The following is a 26,362-nucleotide window of genomic DNA, read 5'->3' as shown; positions in this document are numbered from 1 at the left end:
AATTACATGTCGAAGCCTCCATTTTACAAGTAAGTGAATGACTTTAGTCAAGGGCTTTTATTTTTAGCCCGTAATTTATGGCCCAGACAGGCTTGAAAAAGAGAACCCCAAGTGTAAAGGTGCCTGGCTCGAGGACGTTTGGTGCTTTTTAGGGAATTCCTGCACTGCCCTGACGTGTTGGTCTCAGCCCTGGGGTTTTTCTTGATTATTTTTTTCAGCCCCTACGGAGGTCTTAGAAGTGTGAGCGCCGACTGCACCGTATAGGTGCACTTGTTTTTAATTTCTTACTAAGGTAGTGCAAAAGACTTACCAAAACAATGCTCCAAACCATACACTTTCCCAGAATTTCATATACGTATCACCACGGGCACTACTGCCACAGAGAAATATTCAACCAGACACCTGACTGCAGGTTTATTTATCACTTCATCTCCTTTTCCTTCTCCCACTATTCTGCCACAGCAACAGAGCCCCAGCAGCGCTACGGAAAGTTGGATAATTAGTTAATTCACTCTTAAATAACTTTTTTTTGCAGCGTGAAATCTCTCAAATTTTGTTGTTAGCTTTGCAGAGGGCTTCTGGTAAAGGAGAAGAGCGAGGCACGCCGTCCGTAGGAAATCAGCCGAAGCGTTTTTACCTGCTTCTCTTTGCAGATTGTTTTTCCATCAATATTACTCTGCTGTTTCATTAAAAAAGGCAAAGGACCAACATGTTATCTTACTTCTGAAGTGCTAAAATACAAGTCTTTTGTAGCGCTTGCCACATTCCCAGTAGGCACCATTACTTGAATTAGGTTTCTGAAAGCAGAAATCAAAAGAAACCGTACAGACAAACAAGCTCTGAACCAAAATTTGATAAGTAATCACACCTTGCAAGCTACCGGCTGCAGAAAGAAGTACCCCAAATGCATTTTAAAGTTATTTTTGTTGTCGTTGCAGGGAACGGGCGGTCAACACGTCGCAGTCCGGGACGCTGCAGCTCACCGTGGGCAACCTGAGGCCAGAGGAGACCTACACCTTCCGCGTGGTGGCCTTCAACGAGTGGGGACCCGGCGAAAGCTCGCAGCCCGTCAAGGTGGCCACGCAGCCCGAGTGTGAGTGGGGTCGGGGCCGGGGCCACAATTCTGCCTTGATGTCACAGCATAAATGATGCCGAAACATAGGCTTTGGTATTTGTATTTATAGACGAACATTTCCAGCTAGTTTACGTTCATCTATACGTGTGTTTTATTATTTTTTGGACTACTTGGAAGCTTTCAGTTCAGCCTTTTCACATTCTCTTTCTGGATATCTCATCTGTAAATATTTCTGGGACTCTGGTCGCCAGAAGGAAGAGGAATTCCTTTCCATTCAGTGTATCCTACTGCAGTTTTTCTCCCTTGGAAGGTCCAGGAAGGGCTATTGCAGAGAAAGCAACATTACCGTAGCACCTCCACAGCCAAATTCATTGTTTAGAGGAGTAAAAATCATAAAAATGGTGTTGATAGCTAAATCTTAGCATCTGGGGACCAGAGCAGCTCCCATTCCAACCGAGATGGGTGCTGGGCCTCGCAGGGACAGGCACTGGTCTGCTTTGGTGAACCGAAGGGGTGCATACGTATATTCACAGTAGGAAAAATAAGATTTCAGTGGGGAAAACTTGCTCTTTGCAAAGCCCGGGTGAAAAGCAGGCACCGCTTCCCCCTGCTGTTACCGACTGATGCTGCCACAGCCCGGCGTTACCTGCACCGTTTCACGCCAAGCGTAGACGTTTGGAATATCCTTCCTATTTAATAACTTCAAGATTCCTCTAAAGTGCCAAGTTAGAGCGGGGAGGAAATATTGCTTTCCATTTTTCTGCTCGCTTCTTACCGGTGACCAAATTATCTTATCGTTTTTGAAACAACTCTCCCTGGTGCTGGGAGGCACTCAGCCTCGGTGTGGCTGTCTTTTAGAACACGCTCTAACTATTGTACAATAAATTACATGGCTGCCCCGAAATTGAATTTCCACATTATTTGAAAATATCCGAAGTATTATGCAATCCGGCATTGTTAAAGAAGAAAAAAAGCTGATGAAAAAGGACATCTGAAATTCATGTCTGTCACTGCCTCTTTCTAAAAGTGCATACATTTGCTCGGTAATCAGTTTAAAAGATCAACGGAACAAGTCCCAGCTTTTTTGAAATAATCATCCACAATATACGTGCTGGATTTATATGAAGGTTTTTGTCCCCAGATTAAACCTTTATTTTTTTCTTTTCCTTTTTCCTTTTTGTTTTTTTTTTGTAAACTGCAACCCCTTTTTCCTTGCCTTTATGGTATATAATTTCACTACAGTATTATCAGTCCGGATTTAAATCCCTGCCTGCTTAAGCCATGTCTAATCTTTTCATACCACATGTGGAGACTTTGTGAGTTATTATTTTGCCTCCTCAAGATGCTGTTAAAGCAGCTTGGAAGTGGGGAATAAAGAAAAGCAGCCATTCTTTCACGGGGGATTGAAATTGTCCATCGGAGGTTTGAAAGGGGTTCCCCGCTGCGGGACCAGCTCCCGGCTTTTCACATCCCTTAGGAATTCCAACCCGCTTCCTAATAAACCTGCGTCTCCGTGATGTGTGTGTTAGCTGCTGGAAGAGAAGACGAGTAGGGGGGCATGTTGGCGTGCCCCCAAAGGAACGCGGAGGCATCGCTGCAGCCTCATCACCTCCGTTCCGGGGAAATCAACTGAGCGTGCGCTGACATCTCGACTTCCACCCAGGCAGCTTTATGAAGGACAATTAATAGCAATTAACATCTTTCTGGGGTAGGGAGGTTTTCTTACAACTACTCGCAGAAGCCCACCTGTGTGTCTGCCACCTCCTGTGGGGGCAGATCTCCGACCCCCGTGGTTGCCCCACATGGGGGAAGGTTTCTGGTCCCAAACCAGCGTGGTTTTGTGGCCAGAAACGGGGCTCGATGCATTTGTAGACCTCCACTTGGGATCCTCCTGCTCATCGTGAAGCCGAGAGGAAAAGGGACTAAAATCAGCACTTGTCCTGGGGTTATTTGGGAGTGATAACTGCAGGCTCTGGGCAGTGTTAGGTTTTAGGTTCACAATGGGAGATGGTATCACAGCAGGTTCCTGTTCTCATTAGAAGGAGGTAAGCACAGTTACAGGAAAGAAATTGCTTGGCAGCTGGGTTGGAAAGCAGTATTTCAGTGATGATAAATGAGGGGCAGGTGGATGTGAGCACATGAAATCCTCAGGATGCTCACGTGTCTCTCAACATGGGCTAGGGCGAGTTTCAGGGACTTCATCGTTTTCTCTGTGGTCCGAGAGAAGGAGCAGCACAAAGGCAGGGCCCTACAGGACATTTTCATCACCGAGAGACCGCTGGTCCCCAAATCCGTGTTTAGACTGGATAGCTCTGTTTCTACATGGACAACCAGTATTTTGTTTAAACTGATATTGAATCTCTCGGTTGACTTAGAGCAGGTGGACATCCACGCGTTGGGCTCAGATGCGTGGACAGGACTTCTGCTGCCGACCTGATCAGTGTAAGGTTATTATACACCAAACATGAATATCGCTACGGGGAGACAAACACTGAGGTTAGAGTTCGTAAGCTCTTAGAGCTCATAAATGTCTTCCCTAGTTATTTCACTCGGCATCCAGATTTTCCAGAGAAGCTGACACTAATTACTTTTAATTCCCACTGGAGGCTGGCGCATCCAACCTCAGAAATCAGTCCCTTTGTCAGAAGAAATTGTCATTTTTTGTGATTATGACGGGGAAGATAGATACATATATATTTATCCCTGGCTGGCTGCACCTCAGTTTTTTGTCGCAACGACAAAGAGCAGCAAAACCTGCCATCAATACCGCAATAAAGCAATTGCCCCAGAAGCTACCCAAGTTGTTTGTCGTCTTCTCACTCCAAGTTTTGCAGCGGAGGCAATACCCTTTGAAGGTGTGAGTCGCACAGGGAACGTTGAAAGGACACGAACAAAATCCCAACTGCAGTCTCTTTGAGCGCGCGTTTGTCAGAGAAGTGTCAAAACTGCATGGCCAATTAAAAGATCATTAACGTGCACGCAATGAAATTTGACATGAAAAGCAAGGGAAGGCAGCGTTGTCTTCAAAGAGCACGGAGATGACGATTTTATCAGGCAGTAATCGCTTCCATGTATGTTGACCCGCACAAATTAAGTTTGCATGTGCTGGAGTAATCGAATTTCCTCAAGTCTTGCCTCAGACCCATCCGTTTTCGACACCGGTGCGGAGGTGGTGACACGTTGGTGACACCGGTGCGGAGGTGGTGACACGTTGTCACCTCCCGGGGTCCCCACATAGGGCCGGACCCTGCTGCTGTTGGGTGCTGAGTGTTTCGGAGGGTGCTAGCTCCGTGTCAGCTGGTTTGGGGTATGGATTTGTCACGGTGCTGACAACGTTGTCGCTCTAAATGACGCTAAATCATTTTGTGGTAGTCAATAGCAGTTGGTTTCTTCGGACCTTTGTGTTCTGATGAAATAAAAAGTGAATAATTTTTAGAAGACCCGCAGCTAGTCCCATTTAACGAGGGAGCCCTTGGGCTCCATCGGGAGCCTCCTCTGCTCCAGCCCATGCTGGCTGTCAGGGTGATGAACGGAGGCCAAGAGGCTCCCGCTCCCCATCCATCAGCTCCCAGCCACACTACATTTATTACTGTAAAAGAAAAACCCATCTCTGTCCGAGGCGGCGTCCTCACCCTGCCAAATTTCAGGTGTACGCAACGCAGCCCCGAATAACGAACGGCCGATAACGAATGGCCGCTTGCGTTTCGGACAGCATCACCGCCGCGAGCCGCGGGAGAGGTTTATCAGCCTGTGAAGGGGTCAGGGCAGGCAAAAAAAAAAAGGGAGCATCTCCGGTGGATTGCTTCGGCGGGGAATTTTTCTCGTCGTTGTGCGAAAGGGGGAAGCAGCGCTGAAAAACGTGTTGTGCGGAGTCATTAATATCCCCCTCGTTTGTCTGCATCCGTCCGTAATGGCTCCGTAAAATGCACCCTGGGGTAACTTGACGCCGTTCTTACATGGTTCTTTAATTTTATGAGTAATTGACGGGGAGGGTTGGGGAGGGGGAAGGGGGGGGGGGGGAGAGGTTTTCGATTGCTTGAAATTTTAATGGAACGTGTCTCCCTTGCTAAATGTTGGGCAGGCGAGAAGGGAAGGATGGTGGTGTCTGTTTTTCTGCCTCTTTCACTCGTGTCTAGCTTCCCATCCACTTCGTTCTCCCAAGGCTTTAAAATCTTTTATTTGGAGCTCGTTTTTCCCCTTAGTAAGCATCAGAGACAGGGAGTGTATTTGAAATAGTTTCTTTTTACGCACGGGGGGTCAGGCAGCTCCAGGTCTCTGCTCCACGTGCCTCGCTTTGCAGCAGGAGCAGCTGTTGTCTCGCTCTAGCCTGGCCCTTAGGACACTCGCTTTGTCCCCAGCGCTGGTCCAGGTAACGCCTCTGACCCTCCTGCTGGCCTCATTTCTTCCTGAAAATGCACCCTCGAATCCCACGGACACGGCTGCAGCATGCATTTTGTCCTCTGCTGCCTGCCTTGTTTTTGTTTGTTTCAGCCCGGCTATCATTTCAAATAAGGTAGAAACGATAAATATTTATTTTGGGGGGAAGCTGAAGCCTTCTCCCACGGCAAGCATCGCTCCTGCCACAGCTCTTGTACTCCTTGTCCATCCCCTGCCCCCTTCGGGGCCGTGTCTGTGCTTCGGGGACAGGTTTGGCTCTCGGGGTATGCATGAACTTGAAGCAGGGCCGCTTATTAGGGGCTGTTGGCACTGATAATTGAGACTGAAGACCACCTCACCCTGTTGTATTCTTCAGAATCCACTTAGCTTTAACGTCATGACTTCTGTTTTGTATCTGTTCTGTTTTCCCTTGAATTTCTCGTTTCCCTTGGGGAACAAAATGCGGCACCTTGAGGCCGACTGACCATATTCTGACCATTTCTTTCTTGAAGCTCAGATTGAGTCTCACCTCCCTGAAATAATGCAGTCAATTTTTATTTTTTTCTTTTGGGGGGTGGGTTTTGTGTGCCTTTTTTCTGACCCCCTCTGCTGCCTCCCTTGAAAAACATCGGCCTCATTAGCAAGTTGTATTGCTATATGAAATACCGTAATTAAAACCGGATTTAAATGACGTTGCATCCTCTTTCTGAGACTTCCTTTAAGTCTTGGTATCCACTTAGAAATTAATCATGAAAGAATAATGGTAGGTACTATCTTCTGGTAAAAACTTTTCCTCTGTGGTTATGTCCTCACGGAGAAGAGCGTGCAGTGCCACCTGTGCTCTCCTCCTGCCCGTCTCCTCCCATCCGACCAAATCCACAAGTTGAGATTTGTTTCCCAAGGGAAGCTGCAGCAGTTTTGCCTTTCCTCCCCGTCTCCCAGTTGCTCCAAAACTGTAGGAGTGAAGAAGTTTTAAGGCAATAACGATCTCTCTTGGGTGAAACCTTCAGGTGCTCCTCTTGGCAGGAGGTTTAAAAATGGGATTCAAATGCCAATTTAAATATAGGGTGAGTAGAGGAAGAGTAGGAAAAAGACTGGAGGTTCGTGGTTCACAGGAGATTACGAAGCTGTCGTCTTCATAGAAATAGTCAACAAAATACTTGCTGTATCTGGAAGTACAATGAAAACAACAATAGTTGATTGTTTTCCTTTTTCATTGCCCTAACGAAACCATGTGTTTCATTCTGTCGTCCTGCACGTAAAACTCATGAAAAGCTTACACGAAAGTCATGTGAAAGCCGTTGAGAAATATTTAGGAAAGAAATGTCTCTGTTTTGGAAATGTTACCGGGTGTTTCAGCGCCATGGAAATATTTTGTTTCGTTTTCCTCGCGAAGCGAAAGCTGTCACCGCTTTTTCCCAATGTTTTGATTTCTCTGAAAACCATGTTTACCAAAAATAATCCATCTCAGTGAAAACACTCCAAAGGCTCTAAACGAGAAGAAGGATTCTCCGTGGCCGTGCTCTCTCTACCCAGCACACTCCCTGCCTTTCGTGGTTCATGGAGGTTGTTGGTACGAAGAACCCGCCAGTTGTCACCTAATCGGTTATTTTTATATAGAAGAAGCTTCGCTGCCTAGGAGCGTGTCGTAATTCTGCTCCAGATCTGCTGAGACACAAAGGCGCCGCTCTGCCGAGTTCCGTACTTCTCCTTGACTTGCAGACAAGGAGCAGAAAATCTTTATTTCATCCGGACTTTTCTTCCTACCCCAGAGATCTTGCAGTCTAAAGAGGCGAGATAAAGAATGGGTAGGAGATGTATTATTATGCCACTTTACGGGCAGGAAAATGAAGCAGAAAAGCATTAAATTATTTATCCAAGCTCCCTCTGGAAGCCCGAGCCAGAGCCAGGATTGCCGTAACCTATCTTTCTGGGCAGTTTCTCAAAATAAAAGGTTGAATTTCGAGCCCTGTTGAAGTCAATAGGAGTTGCTTTTTATTCCTGCAGGGCCCCCAGCTGAATGCTCCTCCGTTCAGAAGGGTTTTCCTTCCAGTTTTCAGACACGGAGCATGTTCGGACACCCAGAAACAGGTGGATTTAGTAAGAAAAACTTGTTTTCTAAATGAATTTACCTCACTGACTGCAGGCTCTTGGTTGATGGCGTTATTTTAGCCTGTGTGTTTGCATCCCGTGTCTGCTTTCGGGTTGCTTATTGCCAGCAGTGATCTCTTGATAAGTTTTAACTCACGGAGAGATTTTGTCCCCAGTAGAAACTGTGGCAGTAGAGCAGCTTCTTCCTCCGTACACGGGCTCGTGGCTTTCCTGCAGAAGCATCCAGCCTCTTAAAACAAGGTCTGCTCTAATTTATTTCCATGGGACTAAGTAAAGAAAAACATCTTTTAGCTTCCCTCTGGTTTAATTCTCTCTTCTCCCACGGTTTTAATGAATGACAGAGCATTCAGTGGCACTTGGATGTTGTTTAGAAAGAAAACATTGGTGATTCCTCCCTTACAACTGATCCGAGGGTGCTTGTAAAGGCCACGAAGCACCGAAATCTCAGAGGTTATATGGGGAAGAGTGGCAATAATGATGAGTTCCTAGGTCTGTCACCTGACCCTTCTCACCGAATGTCTCCTAAAGAGCAAATGGGCTGTGAATGTCATCCTGCTTTTCCTCTGACATGTCCTCTGTGAGAATCCACCAAAGCTACTGCGTGAGCTGTAAAAATACAAAGAAAATTGCTGAGCTGCACTAAGGGAAAGCAAGCCAACACGTTTTTATAGAAGGATCCTTGGTCGCAACGTGAGCTTTACTCCGGTAGGGAATGATACTTGTGAAATCCCGATGAAGAGAACAGACGTTGGTTCGGGCTATGGCAGCAAAGCTCAAGATCTCCAGGACCAGAGGGAGGAAGAGAGAGAAAAAAATGAAATACAAGCAGTAGGACTGTGATCCTTTCCGCTCGTATTTGGGCATTCAACTTGAAGGTGGTGTTTAGGACTCTGCTTTCTCATCCCAAGGCTGCCAGGTGTAATTCTGCAGCAATGTGTAGAGCTCGAGGCTGGAGCCCACCAGTAACGCCAAAAAGTTCAACGTCGTCTTCCAGACCTCAAGCCAATGGTCTTGGGGGTAACTACTTGATCCTGTTCCTGCCAGAGGGCTCCTCGAGGAGTTCAGCTGTTCTTCTCCCTGGTCTCCAGGGGGGGCTTGGGTATGAGCCCAGAAATGCCAGGTCTAAGAGGGATATCAAGCATCTTCAGGCAGTTGCCAAGCAATTTTTGACGTAGCTGCCCACATTCCTATTTTAGGCACTGGTATCTTTCTTGGATCTTAATAACTATTATCATCAACATTTTAAAGGAATGACAGCAAAGAGGAAAACTCTGTGCGAGAGAAGCGAAGGCTCCCGAGAGCAGAAATTGGTTTCAAGGAGCAGCTGACTGTAAAAGGGATACCGGCTCTTTGTGACCCTACAACAAATCAAGCTTGCCCGGTTACGACAGGTCTTGAAGCCTACAAGTGGCCAAGACTTCTAGTGCCCCCTCGAGCTCCGAAGCCCTCCTGCTCACCTTCCACCAGCTCTGCTGACCCCAAAAGTGAGCCACGTCGACTGAGTTTTGCCTTGTAGGTGTTGCCTCAGTGTCGTTTCTCCTGCCAGAGGTTTCCAGCTCGCCCCACGTGAGTGGGGTTTCGGCAGCCGGGATGGGACGTGGATGGGCTCTGTAGGATGGGAGGAGGGACGGAGTTACGGACCTTCTCCAGAGGCACTCGAGGTATTGCCAGGTGAACTCTTTGCTTTTATATGGACTCCTGACTAGGAGGAATTCCCCCAAATAACCCCAAAACTGGCAGTCGGGAGAGCAGCAGCAAAACCTTCGCAATTAGTTTTCGTTGCTTGTGTTCGTGGAAAAAGGCCGAGCTACTGAACCCATCTTTTATGGGAGCAGGAGGGCATTCTCAGAAAAACAGAGGTTTGGGGAATATATTGGAGTGTATATATTACGTGGAGCTCACGGTGACAGCAAATGTGCTGTTCTTCTGCCAGTCCTGCTTGCTTTCTCCTTTTTTTTTTTTGCAGAGAAAGGACGCCGCTAGTTGTAAAAGACCAACTTGAGCAGCAATACGATTTAATGTCTCATTTTAATGGAACGAAAAGCAGTTCTAGAGCCTCTCTGCTACTTAGAAAAAATACAGAATTTAGGAAAAGATTGAAAACCTAATGCCAATTTTCCCCAGATTACTATTTGTCGGAAGGGATCAGGAAAGATTACGAAATGCTTTGTGCGCGCTGCAAATACCGAGACCTTAAGCACGTTACAACGCCTGTCGGAAACGTGAGATAGAATGAAAAGGGAAAGCCGAGGGAAGAAAATAAGAAATATTTTAAATGTTAACATCTAAAGCTGAAATTTCGTGTGATCAAAGGCGTGCAGGTGCCGTGCCGTGCGCACAATAGCCGGTGAGTTTGTTTTGTGCTCCGTTGAGAGTAAAAAGATGCTATTTGGTGCTGAAGGTTTTCAGCAGTAACCTCCTGCTCGACCTTTGCGTTTTGGCCGCGATTATCGCTCATTTTTTCTTCCAGTTTTGCTGGAGTTCAAGAGGAAGGCGTGGATAAACTGGAGGTGTTCTCTGAAAACATCCCTCGCCGCTGGGATTTGGTCCAACGGAGACACGCCGTGACTGACGTTCGGGAGGACGACTGCTGGTGCTTGTGGGAGTTTATTAAGATTTTCAGCTCTTTTGTTTTAGGAACTAATTCCAGCTGAGTGTGATGTAGTGAATGTGCCATAATTTGCATTCAGAGTGAAATTGGAGCGCTTTAGGATGCAGTCTGCATAACAAAAGGTGACCCGCTATTGTTCCTTGAACAATGGCGAGGCGTCGTTTGGGGATGGCATTTGAGTTCTGCGGTTGTTCACCCACCACAATCTGGTTTTCAAGCAACCTCCACTTTGCATTTCAAATGATCTCTATTTAGGGCTGACACTGTTGCAAGCTTGTATAGTTTTGGAAGTAATCAAACCAGATTAAATAAATTAAATAACGGTTTCAAGGACTGGGCATTTTAATGCTTTTATTGTCGTCATTTGGTTTATGAGTTGGGTTTGTTATGGTCCTGTAATTTCTGTAAGCACTGTGCACTGTGCAAACACAGGGATATTATTTAAGGGCAGAGCTGGGACTACACGGTAATACTGGAGTTTATGCCTCTGTTGGGCTAATTAGGGTTTGCAGATGATGGAGTAATGCTGGCTGGGGGAGGTCTCTGGTCCAGGCCCTGCTCCAAGCAGTTTTCTGGGGCTATACGGACAAGCTGTATGGTTTCTTCTGCTCAAATCCATCACGTCACTCCGTGCTTCCAGGTTTCTGTGACTCGGCAGCAGTAACCTCATGCCTCTCCTGATCGGGGGGCACCGACGTATTTGTGTCCAGCCAGGCCAGACCCGTGGGCTCCTCTCCATGGGGCTGCTCTGGGTGTCTTCCCTCACCTGCATGAACGTTGTCACCTTCTTCTGGCATTGCTTTCCATGGGTTTGGCCTCCTTTTCATCTATTACTGTCTACATTTTGAGGGTCACGCCACGTGCGGGGGCTGAGAGCGGCACGGGAGCAGAGATCTCACTCGGTCCTTTCCTTCCCGTGCAGTGCAAGTGCCAGGGCCGGTGGAAAACCTGCGGGCTGTGTCCACTTCACCTACCTCCATCCTCGTGTCCTGGGATCCCCCTGCCTACGCCAACGGTCCCGTGCAAGGCTACAGGCTCTTCTTAACAGAGACGGCGACGGGAAGGGAGCAGGTGAGTGGGAAGGGGGCATTCAGCTTGGGCTGCAGAATCTGTTTGATGCTGGTGAAAGCCTTCTTCTATTTACTCTGAAATTTACTCAGCATAATGCCAAATGCCATTTAAAGACCCCGTAGAATTCCCCCTCTACGCTGTGCTAAGCCATCCAGATGCTGGTAGCAGCTTCTACGTGTGATCGTTGTAGAACACACGGGTTTAGTTGCTTCTTGTAACTTCTTCCAGGTTTATTGTAGGAGGGTAAAATAACGCAAATCCGGACTAGAAATGGCACATCCTCTCACCAGACTGACAGCTGCTCGTAGTAAAAGTTCCTGTTGCGGATGCGTGTCTGTAACAACCTGTTCTGCTAGAATATGCCCTTTATTCCATCTTAAATAAGGATTTAGCTACTCAAAGAGCACCTTGTTGGGCCCCAAACTGCTCACCCCTGTTCGCGTTACTCCTGGTGACCGCTTGCTGTCTGTGTGTGCTCAGAACGTGGAGGTGGAGGGGCTCTCCTACCGGCTCGAGGGGCTGAAGAAGTTCACCGAGTACACCCTGCGCTTCCTGGCCTACAACCGCTACGGCCCCGGCGTCTCCACCGAAGATGTCACCGTCACCACGCTTTCGGATGGTAAGTGGAGATGCACAAACCCAAAGGATTGCTGGGTTGAGGTCGTGATGCTTTTTCTCTACCCACCACGTTGCGGAAGAAACACTAACGAAGCAATTTGGTTATTGAGCGTGCAGGACAGAAACCAGAGATTCATAACCTGCCTGCAGTGCTCTGAGCTAATGCTCATCTCCAGGGATAATTGGTTCACTTCATTATACCTATATCTAATAATGAGGATGCTGCACGGCTCTATTTTCTCTCTAACTCGAGCACAGGTGTGGATCCCCTGTAGCTATTTCATTACAACGGCATTGGAGGACACAACTGCATGCCTTTTCCTTGCATGTTAAATGCTGAGGCAGCAGATTTGTCCGTGCTTCACCCTCTGCTCGGTCACAGAGGCTTCCCTGTCGTCCTCCCCAGGCTCCTGGGACACGAAGGGGAGGTACACCGAGTTGGGTTTTGCATTTGGAAGCAGCTGTGTTGGCCAACACAGAGCTTACACCGAACTCCTGTTGAGGACACTGAGTCCGATTCCTCTACCTGGCCAAAGCAGGAATTAATATATCGGAGTTACTTCAGCCACAAAGGTGTAAAAACCTAAAAATGACCCCCAAAAAATTAGCAGTGGGGTGGGTGCACGCAAAGCCCAGGCAGGATCTCCACCTGTTTGACTTTTCCAAATAGATTTTTTGCTGCCAGGCAGTTCTCACCAGTTTTAGGAGGAAATACAGCCCTTAAGGTTACAAGAGAATAGCTGAGACTTGCTGGGGGAAGGACGAATAAATGAAGGGGAGGAGAGAGCCTGTAAAGCAGGAGGGAGAGCAGAGACGGGAGGGTGCCAGAGCTTCAGGAACAGTTCCCGACTGAGCCCCACAGCTGGAGGGATTTTTCTCCATGCCAACATTTCATTTAAAGATGATCCAAGAGGCGTCGACCGAGCTTTTGTAGTGAAATTTATAAGCAGTTTTCCTTCTGATAGCAATTCTGACAACTTATTTTTCATCCGTGCTGCTAAAGGAAGGTAGGGGTGTTCCAGTTGGCTTGTCCTGGGGTTGGATCGCTAACTCAAGGTCATCTTCGTGGAAAAATGTTGATGTTTACCACTTTTTATCTAATTTTATTACGAATGCGGTATCTCTCCCTGGTTATCCTACCCAAAAAAGCTGAAAAATTTAGTCTGAGGTTAAGAATGGCGATTTTCTGTCTGTCTGGTGAACTCCTTTGCTTCTGAACGCTTCTCCACAGCTGAGCAGCTGAAACAAAATCAATATGAGTTTCTGGGTAGCAGGAGAAGAAGCTGTATAAACCCTGGAGAAAAAGAGCAGAAGAGGGGGATATCGTGCTCCGGAGAAGCTCTTGCATTTCTTTGACGTGGCTGCAGCACAGTCCCCAGGTCACGCGGGGGTTGGTGACATCCCCTGGGGACTCTGGAGCCCCCCTCGAGGAGCGAAGCGGAGGGGACAAAGGTGTAGGGGAAAGCCCCAGCAGGTGCTATTTTAATCTGGGTTATCCAGGCTCTGTCTTCAGCGGGATCCATCCACAAGCCCCTGGCTCATTTGGCACCGTTATTTTATATTTGACACCTCTGCACGATTTTTTCAAGTGCTGCTTCTGTCTACCCGGTTAATTCCGTTTCCCCTGTTAATACGGGCTGGATCTTGGCAGAATAAATTACTTCACACTTATAATTATAAAAACAAAAGGAAAACAAGTGAAAAATGAATATTTTGCATAATGTATGCAGATTTAATTCACGCCGTGAAGTGTAGAACCGCGGCCCTGTACTCCACTTTGGTTTTAAATGTCATCGTAAGTGAGGAAGGGAAAAGATTGTTATTCATGAGTCTGGAAATTATCCTCCGTAAGTGTTTCAAACGCTTCACCTGTCTGCGAACAAAAATCACTGCTAAACAGGAGGCTCTTCCCGGGCTCTTTCTCTACCAGTAGCTCATCCTCGATACCTAGATGACATCTGAAACCCGGAGCATCCCAGGGGGAATTGCAATTAAGCAAGGATCTGTTAATTCTGGTTTTGTTTTAAAGCCTTTCCCACAAACCAAACCCCCCTCTAAGGAGTAAATCTGCAGAAAGGGGGAAATGAAGGGTTTGGAGCAGGTGTAAAAGAAGAGAAAATGCCTCCAGGATTTCTTTTCGTCCTTCTTACTGTGGCAGTCCCAGCATCTCATTGTACGGAAGGAGAGGAGGGAATGGAGAGCACAAGGCCAAACCTTCCTGCAATCCTTTCTTTTATGGTGAAAAAAAAAAAAAAAAGGAATAAAAAAAGACCTTTCCCAGGGCTAAGGCCTCTTCTGCCAGAGGATGCCCCATAAAACAGCAAGAAATAGCTCGTGCACAGCTATCAACCTACAGAGAGGAGAGGCGAAGCCGTTAATCCATCCCGGTTTATCGGTGAGCGATGAAGGGAGGAGGAGGCCTGCAGTTCCCCGCATCCACATCAGTTTCTTGGACAGGATTCGTTTCTGCTCCCTGGTAGAGAGGTCTTTGGGATTGGTCTGCTTCCTTTCATCTTGTAAAAGGACCGGAATCGTTTTTAAGCCTTCTTTCCTCTCGGGAATGCGAGTGTGCTTGCGCAAGGTATTTTTTCCATCCCGGTCCTTTGCTGTACAGTGTACGATACGGTCTGTGGCTTCACCAAAAAGCCTGTCCTGTTAGATCCTGCAGGGCTCTACGCAGACGTTTCCTCTGAAGCTCTGGGATGTAATCTATCATCTGAGAAAAAAACCCAGTCAAAGGAACTGAGCGTGGCAACCCCGCTGCAGGAGCTACGGACCCCGGACAGGATTCGCCAGATCAAGGAGCAGACTGTGTCTTCAGTGCTGAGTTTTCTGTTTCAAATACAGCTCCGATAAGGTTTGGCCGAGCCGCATGCCATCTCAGAAAGGCTCTGAGCTATCGTGCTCGTGAATTTATCAAAACGCATTTAATCCCGGCAATTGGCAGCCGGTCTTATTTCATGCTTCCCGAGTACTTGGTTTAAACGTAATTTATAGCCCAGGCTTCCTGGAGAGGTGCTGGTTGGATGGCCCAAGCCCATCGTGTTCAGGAGGCATTTGGCCTATGCCCTCCTCAATGCTTTTGGCTGGCCCTAAAGTTGTCAGCCCTTGGACTCGATGATCGTTGAAGGTCTCTTCCAACGGAACCATTCTTTTTATTATTGATATTTCACCAGTTAGAAGTACCAAAACTCAGTGCCTTGCCGTATGAACGTTCTTCCCATCAGCAGCAGCGAGGCTCATCTCACCCAGCTTTGGACACCAAGCAAGCAGCAAGGCTCCGTCGGTGCCTTTGAGGCTCCCTCCACCGCCGAGTCGCCCCGTGCCAAGACGAAGGGGCTGAATTTATCCCCGGATGCGTCCGTCTCTGCCCGTCGCGTATCGCACAGCGAACACGAGCTGAAACGAGTTCTGCTCTAACTTCTAACGGCATCATTAAGCTGGGAATAATAAACAAAACCACGAGTTTTACCAGGCGCATCCGATTGCTTTATTTGATCGAGATGGGGAAGCGGAGGAAGTAATTGTAATCCCTCCGGCGCTTGGTTTGCCAGGCGAATTGGCTGTTGTGCGACCCCAGACATTAAATCGGGGTCTCCGATTTGGTAATGCAGAAAACTCAGAGTGGAGAACAAGGATTGAAGATGCCCAGCATTGCCGTGGAAGGGATTGAGTTCGATTCTGGGTCAGGTCTGGATTTATTTCCCTTATTGATCGAAGATCTGGCAGGCAAGATAAAGTGTGCATCACTTACATATGTGTGCAGCAAAACTGGGAAATATGACGAGCGTTTGCCAAAGGAAATAACCAGAACAATAAAGGCAAACAAATAACGAGAAAGGAAAAATGAAGATAAGTTTGCCTGGTAGGAGAATAATGCGTAGCAGCCATAAAACATTAAAGCCAGTAACGAAGAGGAAAGGTGGCTCGGATGCCCTTTGCTGCTGCCATCGCAGCTGTACCATTGCCCCCAGACAATGAATTTTGAGGCTATTGTGATTCAAATGCACCAGTTTTTTTTTAATTTTTATGCTCCACGGATCCTTCATGAGTACAGCAGTACCAGAGTGGGACTTTGCTGGCAGCAGGACCCTCCTGGTTAACTGTTGTTGCTTCTCCTCTTCTGTACTGAAAATATTACTTTGTTCTTACCCCCAGCAAATGACTTAGCTCTGGCTAATCCTGTGCACTGAGGGCGCTTCAAGGTGGTCCCCAGCGTGTCCTCCTCTGTAAAATACGTTGGCTTTCACCTGTTCATTCTCCCCTCAGCCCCATAAGTTTTGGATTTTGCTTGGTGCTAAAGGTGCCACTCCTCCATTTTTCGTCAAACTCTGAAGAAGGTGAAGAGTACGTCCCATTTCTACATGGATTCCAGCTCACACGTCTCTTTCTATTATTCCCTACAACCGGTCTTTCTCCCATTCAGGTAGCTACAGGCAATAAACCAAACACTTCTTAACTCCGTTTAAATAAACAACATTAATTCACTCCATCTCTAAGATGTTCCAGGTCCGCGATCATTGGTGTAGATCTTTGCTGAACCAATTTAAACACGGGCAGCCGAAACAATAATTTTGCCCAGAGTGCTCTTGTTAACGTCACATAAAAATGGTTTAAAGAGCACAGCTTTGGCTTGATCTATTCATAACTGTACGCTGAAAAATCATTTTCTCTCATTTCCCCTAATGCATCAGGCTGCCAACACTTCTTAAAGCGGGTATTAACCACGGTCCTGTTTCAGTTCTTTATTTTTTTTTCCAAATTCAGGGCCAACTGAGGCAGGCAGTATTTCTCCACAAGGAAAACAAAGCTTTAGGTGCGTGTCAGGGAGCCGATGCATCACAACTAAGAACATATTTGTAAAGCTCTTGGCTCCTCAGCAGCTGAATTAATATTGGCCGTCTGCTGGAGGAACGAATACACATTTGAACCGGTCTCGTACGAGCAGATTGGAAAGAGATATATACGGAGTGGAGAACAGGAAGAAATTCGTCAGGAAATACTGGGTTGCGGATGACCTGAATGGCTGTTCTGGCACGTTTGAGCCTTAATGTGAAACACTGCTTTTTAAGTAATAACCGGGGAAAAAAATGCCCTTTTCCCCTCTTAGCATCCCTGTAAAAGCAAGGTACCAGTGAGAGGAGCGCCCAGTCTGTCTGCGTCCCCAAAATGCACTTACCTTGATGGATAAATACCAGAAAAAAATAGTGCCCCAGTCCTTTTCCGACCGAGATGATAACAAAGAAATGAATTCAAGTAGTCGGTGTCACTGCAGGGAACCCGCTGACTGGCTGTTTAAAGGGCTTGCTAATAGGTCTATCACAAACGAGAAGGAATGAGCAGATGCAGTCGGTTTTTTCTCTCCCTAGGGGACCTCTGAAGTGCCACCTGGATTATTTGCTTGCGAGCAAATTATAAACTCCATGTATAAACCATGCTCCTTTTTGTGCGACGGGAGCAATATCGGGTGTAGCTTGTTGGGATTTGGGCATTAATGGCACCTTGTCCCACTTCGCTCTGTTTCTCTTCCCTTGCAGTGCCCAGCGCGATGCCCCAGAACGTCTCCTTGGAAGTGGTCAACTCCAGGGTAAGTCTGGCCGTCCTCAGCATCTCGTGGCCGGTGATCCTGTGTGCAGGTATCCCTGCTTTCGGCAGCCTCTGCATCTCCACGGTCTGCACCTCATCCCTCCTCCGCAGCTGAATGCCATTCGGGGAGGCGTTACGCTTTTCCTTTCCACAGGCCCAAATGCCACCTGTGCCCAAAAACTTCTTAATTAGGAAAAAAAAAGCCCTCCTACAGCATCAGTCCAGCAGAGACGGGTGGTAGTTGATGAGGGATATTACCCTGGCGTGCTGTCGATGCCGAGAATCAAGGAGGGATTTGCTCCTCTGTGGCTTTTCGGGTCTCTGTTGGAGCTGTGTTACTGAGCGCCGTTACAGAACGTGGCTCTCCGGGTATAAGTGTGCCTACCAAAAGGTTTTCTGCTCCCCCTGGGGAATCCCTCCTTGGGATTGCCATCGCAACTTGTCCTGTGTCGCTGCAAAGGGCAAAAAAGCGGTGGTGGCCGTACCTGAAAGGATGGAAATAATGTTTTTTGAGATCTTAAGGAGTTCTGTAGGGATTGCTTTTTGTTTCCTTGCATGCTTACCCGTGTGCATTGACTCACACAAAAGTGTCTCAGGCGAAATCTCATTGGAAGAAATACGCAGTGCTTTTTTTAAAAAAACATTTCTGTACCATATTTCAGCATTGGCATGAGGAGACAGAAACAAAGGCAAGAAAAAAACCTGTACATTACTAACTGAAAATCAGTGAGTCGTAGCACAACCGTGACCAAAACCACGTATTCTGATCTCTCGGAGGTTCGTATGAGAAAAAGATGAAAGGCAATGAGGTGCTGTGGTATTTTCCTATGCAAAACGGAACTGTGTGTGAATAATAATATGAATAATGTTATAAAAGAGTTTTGTCTAACGTATAAATGGGATTCAGGAAGTGAATTTTGAACCCGCTGCAGAGCCACGACACCTCTGAGCATCCCTGCCGTGCAGGTCCAGCACAAATTCTCCTGCCCTGTAACAAGTTTCCCAATGCTGTAGGTTTTCCCTGCGTGGGGACTCTAACTGGCTCATTCTCAGCCCAGCTCCTTCCTTCCCCATGTCCAAATTCAACCCCGTGAGACTTTATGGCATTTAAGGGAAGAGGGGAGAAGCATCAAAAATGTATTGGTGGGCTCCTCAGGTGGACACACCGCATACTCCCATGCACATGGGAAATGCAAGGCCTCATTTCCTTTCAAGACCTCATTAAAATAAGCCCTGAAACACCCCAGAAATGTTCTGAAGAGAAGCAGTGGCTTTTCAGAGAGGCTTCAGCAACAGGAGTGCCACTTAAGCGTAGGAGAGAACAGGAGAAGCTGTTCCCTGATTGCAGACTAACGTCTGTAATAAACATAACTGTGGCATGATTAAATAGAGAAATCTCTGGGAATGATGAGAAGCAGAGCTGGTCCTGAGGGAAAGGAGGGGTGGGGAAGAAATGTCTTGTAGATAGGGTTATACGTACCACGTGCAGGTAGGTCTGTTTTCGTCTTGCTTACTCCAACGAGCACATCTCAATTTTCTTCTGAAGCGTTCATTTGTTGCATTTCAACGCCGTAATTCCCTCCTTAGAAAAACCCGTCCGGTTTCCATGTCGCTGATGGAGCAGGCTAATATCCTTTCGTAATAGAATATTGTGCATAATAGGTGGTAATTGCGCTTCCTGCTTGACGAGTGCTACTTCTGAACGCGTTCGGAGAGATGGGGGAGATTGCTCCTTTTTATTTACTCCTCGCATTTACCGGGACTGCGAAAGCTCCTGTTTTGGAGCTCGTTTCAAGGATTCTCACTGGCTCATTAGGACATAGCAAAGCTCAATCTTCAGAACGTGAAAGAAAGGTGCAATTCCCACCCGTCGTGTCTTATCAGGACATCCCTCGGACGTGATCCTCACCACTTCAGTTGGCGCAGCTGCCCAGAAGCACGTTCCCAAAGCTCAATGACAAGGATGAAATTTCAGGAACATTTCTAGGATCTCTGATCTGTCAGGACTACTGAGTACCCGTCGGGCCGATCTTTCTCTTCCCTGCTTGTTTTCATGACATCAAACGTACATTCTGGATCTTTATTTATTTATTTTAGGTTTCCCTCTGCTGCAGTTACTTCTAAATCCGTCTTACATGCGGCGCCCAAAGGGCATTGTCATCTTGGCGCATCTTGCTCCAAACCTTCGTGTTTACTTTCTCCTTCCTTACTCGCCAGTTAAAATGTCACCAAGGAGTTGGTCGCGGTTAGTGACCTTTTGGGATGATCGCTTCCATTTAAAGCACCTAGAACAAAACCAGACAATAAGACACAGGTTACGACGCTGCATGGGATTGGGGCATGGATGCTCCTACCCTGGAGCCCATTAATGGGTTATTTTATGGGTTATTAACCCATTAGTGAGTTATTTGCACTTATAAGTAGAGTTATTTTGTACAGGTGGGGTAAAAGAGTCTGCCGTGAGCCTCTGCTCCAAAATTCACCCTCTGCCGAGGAGATATTTGGCTTTCCAAAGCACCCACTGTTAATGGACAGTATTGTTTTCAAGAGCCTGCAGGCTGGCGCCTGCGTAAAAAGGTGTTTTAGGGGTGTGTCGTGGATCTTTACTGGAAAGAAAAAGCGATGTGGAGCCGTTTGGCGCTCTCCTGGACCGCGTCCTGCAGGTAGTGACGATGTAGGGAGGTGCCAACACCCACGTACCGCAGCAAATCTTGGTAAGATGGGACTAGAGTTTAAATATCTCCATCTAGACTATTAGAAGCAGCAAATAGAGCAGAAGCGAGCTAAACTCACTGAATCTCAAGGAATAAAAAGTGTTTTTATTTTTTTTTTCAAGCAGAACCATCTTCAAAGACCGTGCCCGAAATGCTATTGCCCTTTATTTTTTTTTAATGTGACTCCTAACGAGGCAAAGAACTCTACGCAGTTTCTCACCTTTTTTAAAAGGTTGTAATAACCCAGGCTATTGCGCTTCTGCAGTCTTTGTCTTGACCGTGTTCTTGTTTGTCTTCTCCCGGCAGCGCTCGCTGAGAATTAATTCAATTAAACGCTTAAAAAGCGCGGACCGATGCAATCAAAACAAATAACCGACCGTCATGGTTTGCTAACTGGGTCTGAGCACAGAAGAGACCCAAGCCTTGCTTTGGCAGTTTGCAGAACTGTTTAAATTTTTATCTCCGCTTTAATAAGATTTCTGTCCTGCTGCTATTTTTCTTGGGTGCTGGCAGATCTATTAATTTAATAACGTAACGGAGACGGCCAAGCAAATGGAAGATGCTCGATGTGAATTACTATTATCGTGATTATTGCTTAATATTGATGGGGCTCTGGGACTGGAGACCTCAGGCAGATCAGAACTGATAACGGTGAGGACTGGCACAGAAATACAGGTTCCCTGCCTAAAAGAGATTTCACCGTAAATCGCAACGCAGACGTGGCTGAGACAATTAAAAGGACAATTTGATCTGAGAAACTGGCAAAAGGCATGGGGGCTCGTAATCACCGCTGGCTGGTTATTAGAAATCACCGCTGCTGGCCGCTTGGTAGTAAGCGACCAAGAGTTATTTCAGGAAGAAATTGGCTTTCAAAGCTTTCTACATAATTCTGGCTGTTCTTTTCCTATGAATTAATTATGTGCGGCGTCCCGTTTAGCAAAAAGAGAGAGCGGTGATGGGAGGGATATGCACAGAGGTGTGCGTTATGTGTCTGTTGCCATTAAATTCTGTGTGTGAACCTAATTCAACATGAAAGCTGAAAATGCCCCTTTTTTGCCCTCTTTTTACTAACGTGGCTTGTTTCTAATAAGACTCATTTCTGGTTTATTTCATTTGAAACCAGCCGCCTTTGCTAAGGAGAAGGACGCGTCCAACGCTTCATAGAGTTTTGTCAAGGAAACACCTGCACCTTCAGCTTCTCCTTCTAGCAAAAACATCGAGCACGTTGTTCAAAAACAATGGGACAATTACCAAACCTTCGTCGGCAGAGGTCAAAAAAGGGGACCGTTTCCACAGCAGGCGGCTGGCAAACAAAAAAGTACAAGACTTGCAGTTCCAAGCTAAACGAATTGCCAAAGTTTTTGTCTCCCAGAAGAAAACCTTTCTGTAAAAAAAAGCTGCTAACGAGAACAAGTGTGATCCCAAAGCACTGCTTGAAGTCGCTATTTTGCGCCGTGTTTCATTTCGTTGACAAAGTGGACCCATGGAGCAAGCGGTGGAGGGGAGAGTGCAGGTGAGGACATCACAAAAGGTGCCCAGAAAGTCACCTTTAAAACACTATTTTATATAAAACTTCCATGAATTATCCCAAAGAAGAGGCTTTGTATGGAAATCCAGACCGAATATTAGGAGAATGCTAACAAACCTCTTTTTTTCTACCATTTCATGGCTGTGCGTCTTTGTCTCTATAAATAAAAAGTCCATGGCCGTTACGCCCTGTAATGTTTGCCAGCCAACATCTACAGCATTTATGAGACTTTTGGAAGTGCTGTAAATAAATGGAAAAGAAGATTCCTCATCACTGGCTCGCGGTAGGAAAGCAGAGGCTTTTGTTTCAAATTTAACAAAGGAGAACTTGGCTTAAGCAAGTGATAGCCGTGGGTTGTACCCTTGAATACCACATTTGCAGCTCCTTCCTATTATCCTTAGCTCGTTACGGTGAATAATTGTATTGTTTAACATTCACCGAGCAAAACCCTTCCCTTCTTCTTGCCTCATGTGGTCAATTATTCCTAGCAAAATCTCTGTAATACGCAACATCTTGAACTCTCTGCAGCTACGGCAAGAGTATCTAGCTGTCAAAAGGGGGAGGCTGGCGGGTGGCAGGACCTCTGCTCCGAACAAATCATTGAATTTCACACTGCCTAAGCACCGCACAACTGTGGCTTCTGGAGATGCTGCATATTCATGGCAACTTGGACCCGCTCAGGGCTTCAGGGGGTTAGTGAAGCTGGACAAAAATGGGGAGCGTTGCCTGGTTTTAGAGCGAGGCTGGCTGCGGGTTTGTGGAGGGCTGCCCCAGGCGCCGCGGTGCTGGATCCCGATGGCCGGGCGGGACTCGCGGCTGAGCCTGATGTTGTGATGAGGCCAGACAAGGGCACAATGTGGTCAGCATCCCATCAGCAAGCCCCATTTTTGTGTTCAAACACGTTAACGTGGTGCGATGGAGAACAGCGCCTACGGTGCTGAGTGCCACTGGATGTCTCAATAGATGGGTCCTTCTGAGCTGGCTGTACTTTTTCTATCAGATTGATTTTTTTATGCTGTTTTTCCATCCTAAACCTTGTTTAAGGGTCTCCAAATTCAGGTCATCACCAACCTATCGGCTCATTAGCAATGCGTGGAACAAAGCTTTCATCATTTGTACGGGAAGATGTTAGAATTTCCCCCCTCCTCACTCCGATTTTGATCCCCAACTTGCTTCCCGGATGCAGACTGGAAGACACTCGCCTTGGGATGCTCCGTGACACGCAGGAGCCAGATGCTGCCACTGGAAAAAAATACATATTTTTTTCATTCCTTAGCATCTGGGTCTGAAGGCTGCTTTGTGCCGCAGACAAGCAGCACACAGCCACGGCGATCAAGCATTCTGTCAGGCTGCATTTAGCTCAGCTGCTTAAAATTGCTCTGCTGCTAAACGTACATTAAAAACGTGCCATAAATGCATCCAAAGCTTCGCAGGAATTGTTGCTGAGCTGTACATCATGCCGGTGCAGCGCCGCGGGCTCCCTGAAGGATGGATTGGGCCCTTTATGACGAAGCACTGTCAAGAAAGGATGTTTCTTTTAAGGCTGGACAGCCTGTTTCAAGTAGGTGCCATCTATCCTGGTTAGAGCCTTTCGTCATCTCATGTCAGACGTTTAGCTGGCACGGGAGGCATTTTTCTCCCAGATGAGCGTTGCGTAGAATTATCCGTTTTCTTGCCAACAAAGCTTACATCTACCTAAGAAGGTTGTGTCAGGTGCTGGCAAGGGGACGTTGCTGTCTGCCATCCCCCTGGGGTGCTGAGCATCCTTCTTGGGCATCGACTCGCTGAGAGCACTGCTCCCAAAATACCAACAAAATTGCTAATTGAGGCGCTTCTGTGTACAGAAACTGTCCTTCTGGTGCTGGTTTTGGGGGAAAAACAAGGTGATAGAGCTAAGAGAGGCTGTCAAACAAACCGAATCTTCGTTGCTGTCCCCCAGACCTCTCCTTCCAGGGATGGTGGCTGAGCCGAAGAGTATAAAAAAGTCAGGAGAAGCTCACCCGTGCTACTCCAGCGCGCTGCCTGGTGACGTTTCTGCGCGGCAAGGATGAAGAACCGGCAGGGTGGTTAAGCTGGCTTTTACCATCATATTTGCCAAGTGTGAAAAACGTGGTAATTTATGTAATTAGCTAATGTTTATAAAGCGCCGTGGGGGTTGAAGCTCTCAGATATATGTAAATGTTATGGCAGCAGGGAAAGATGAGCTGTGTGTACTGGAAAGTGAGACTGGAGGAAAGAGAAAAGAGTTTTTTTCGTGCCAGATGAAGCAACGCAGGGTGAAGTAGCATTGTTTTTGAAAACATGATGAACGTTCAGAGTATTTATCCAAGTTGGGAAAGTAAATATGAACGATGTCTAGAAGCATCTCACGTCGGAATCGATATTGAGTGGTTTAAAAGAGCCAAAGGTAAAATCAAAGTGACTGTCGCCACTGTTTAGTGAAGTGTCCTCTAGAAACAATGCTAGTAACCTTTAAAGATATTACTTAAGGAGAAGACCACAGAGAAAGAGATCTTTAACCTTTAAATGTATTACTTATTAGGGAAGGATAGAAACAAGCGCTGAGCTTAACCTTTAAGAGGAGAAAAGTTTCTGATGGCTCGTAGATCGATACCTTCTCTTTCTCAATATTAATTATCTGCATTTCTGAGACCAAAACTGTTTGTGGGTCATTCTCTCCATAAATACCCTTTGAACTAATGAAGCTGGAAGACTTGTCATTATCAGGGAGAGACTGTAGTTGTGCACGTCAAGATACTTGCGTGGCACAATTTCCAAGAGCTTTTTCCAGCTATTTATCTTGGTTACCCTGAGAAGAGCGTCGTCCGCGTCCGATACCTCGCTGCCGAGCGCACAGAAACCCTCAAAGGTTACGGTGTCAAACCTGGGCAGGTTCATTACGTTATGGGATTTGATTAAACCTTGTTCGAGGTGATGAATGTTCCAGCCACCTTTTCATTTAGGATAAATTTAGCGGTACTATTAAGCCACTTAATGCAGAAGGCAACACGCCGAGCGGGAGCTCTGGGCAGTTATCTCTTAATGATAAAGGCTCAGCGCCTGCCGAACGGTGCAGCATGCGAGGCTTACCCGGAGACCAATAAACCAAATTAACGAGCTATGACACTGATTAGTAGAGCTCTATGTTCCCGGGTATCTCCGAGAGAAGCCATAAAGAGCCGGGGAAGGAGAAAGGCAAGGTTGCGGGCGGCCGCAGGGAGCCGATACCGGCTGCTGCCGTGCCCCGGTGCGATGGGACCTAAGGGGAAGGAGCCGAAATGTTTGTAGGCTCCTGTCCCCCTGCAGGAGAGCATCAACTCTGCCTGGCTTCGGAAAGAAAGATCCCTGGTTAAAGTATCAATCTCCTTCTAACATAAGCAACATTTGCTCCGTTATGCTTTGCGCTTCCTTGCGTGCAACTTTTGGGCCTTTTAGCTCTTCTCTGGGATGAGGTTGGTTTCGTACAGTCCATCTTCACCTGAAGTGCGTGGTAACTTGATATTGCATTTTATCTTTTCATATTTAACTCTACATCTGCGGATTGGACGTTCTTAAGAATCATGGTACGTAGAAGGCACTAAAATATTAAATAAAAACCACAAAGAACAGACGTGACTTCTAAATTATGAGCAAAAAATGCTTCTCGTTGTGCAAAGCCCCACGTTGACTCGTCGGGGCTGGAGAGAAGAAACAGAAAGAGAAGATTTATCAGAAAAATGCTGTGGTGATGACGAGGGTGAGCCAGAGATGGAGGGGCTGGTTCACACTCACGTGCTTTCCCAGGCACTAAGCCTGCTCTTTGCTTGTTCTAATATTTGCTTTTTCCCTTAAGAGCTCCTTATCCTTTAGCAATTAGGCAGCGAGGCTGACAAAATAATTTATAATCACACCAACCAAAGCAGCACAAATCTGTTCCTAAATATATTTCCCCGTAATTTGATGTGTTGGGGTAAACAGTCGATTCATTTATAAACACGCTCCTTGCAAATTGCTGGCGTCGCGTTAGTCCTGAGAATCCCAGCATTGTTTTGTTTTTTTTTTAATAACGTCGCCTTCCCAGCAAAAAAAACTGAAAACTGATAGAAAAAGGGGCTGCTTTGGGTTGAGAGCTGGCAGGTCTGCGTTGTAATCCCCGCCGGTTTAGGAGCAGAGGTTTAATTCTGTGGGTTTGCTCCAGCTGTCTGTGGCAGTGCCCTACTTTCCGTTCCCCACCTTCGTGGCTTGCTGAAGTCCTGATTCACTTCGAAGTCACGTAAGCGTCTTCAAAACACGTTCGTCAGTTTTCTGATCAGACCCCCAGACCTTGGGCACTGCTGGGCAGAAACCAGCTTATCCGCATTGCCACCGTCCAAATGCTTCCACACTTGTTCAGCAAGCAGCAGACGTAATCCTAGGTGGCCTGTAGGTTGAATTTCCATCAACCTTTTTAGCGTCTATCAGGGAATCGCGAAGTAACGTTCCGTTCACATTTCTTGAACGAGCCGGAGGAAACAACCAAGTTCCTTGTCAGGGAGCGGACAGGAAGACAAATTGCTCGCTGTAAATAATTCACTCATCTCCAATTCTGCCTCGCTCCGTTTTAATTCTGCAGTGCTGCCAGATTTCATTGCACATGGCTTTCCGTGGTTTTCCTTGTTACTTAGCCCTCTGTTCTCTAATGCCTCTTCTGG

At 46.8% G+C, this 26,362-nt stretch overlaps 1 protein-coding gene across 1 annotated transcript in view; it reads left to right on the top strand.

The window, feature by feature from the left end:
* Nucleotides 1-26,362, top strand: part of DCC (DCC netrin 1 receptor) — a 309,874-nt gene that overhangs the window by 183,136 nt on the left and 100,376 nt on the right. Inside the window, exons 9-12 of the mRNA XM_035310456.1 lie at nt 939-1,093; nt 11,098-11,246; nt 11,727-11,865; nt 17,402-17,451. Coding sequence (XP_035166347.1) covers nt 939-1,093; nt 11,098-11,246; nt 11,727-11,865; nt 17,402-17,451 — 493 coding nt within the window. The remainder of the gene's footprint in view (nt 1-938; nt 1,094-11,097; nt 11,247-11,726; nt 11,866-17,401; nt 17,452-26,362) is intronic.

Source organism: Oxyura jamaicensis, chromosome Z (assembly GCF_011077185.1).
Source record: "Oxyura jamaicensis isolate SHBP4307 breed ruddy duck chromosome Z, BPBGC_Ojam_1.0, whole genome shotgun sequence".
Classification (NCBI taxonomy): Eukaryota; Metazoa; Chordata; class Aves; order Anseriformes; family Anatidae; genus Oxyura; species Oxyura jamaicensis.
The sequence above is the reverse complement of the archived record's forward strand: the minus strand, read 5'-3'. Positions and strand labels throughout refer to the sequence as shown.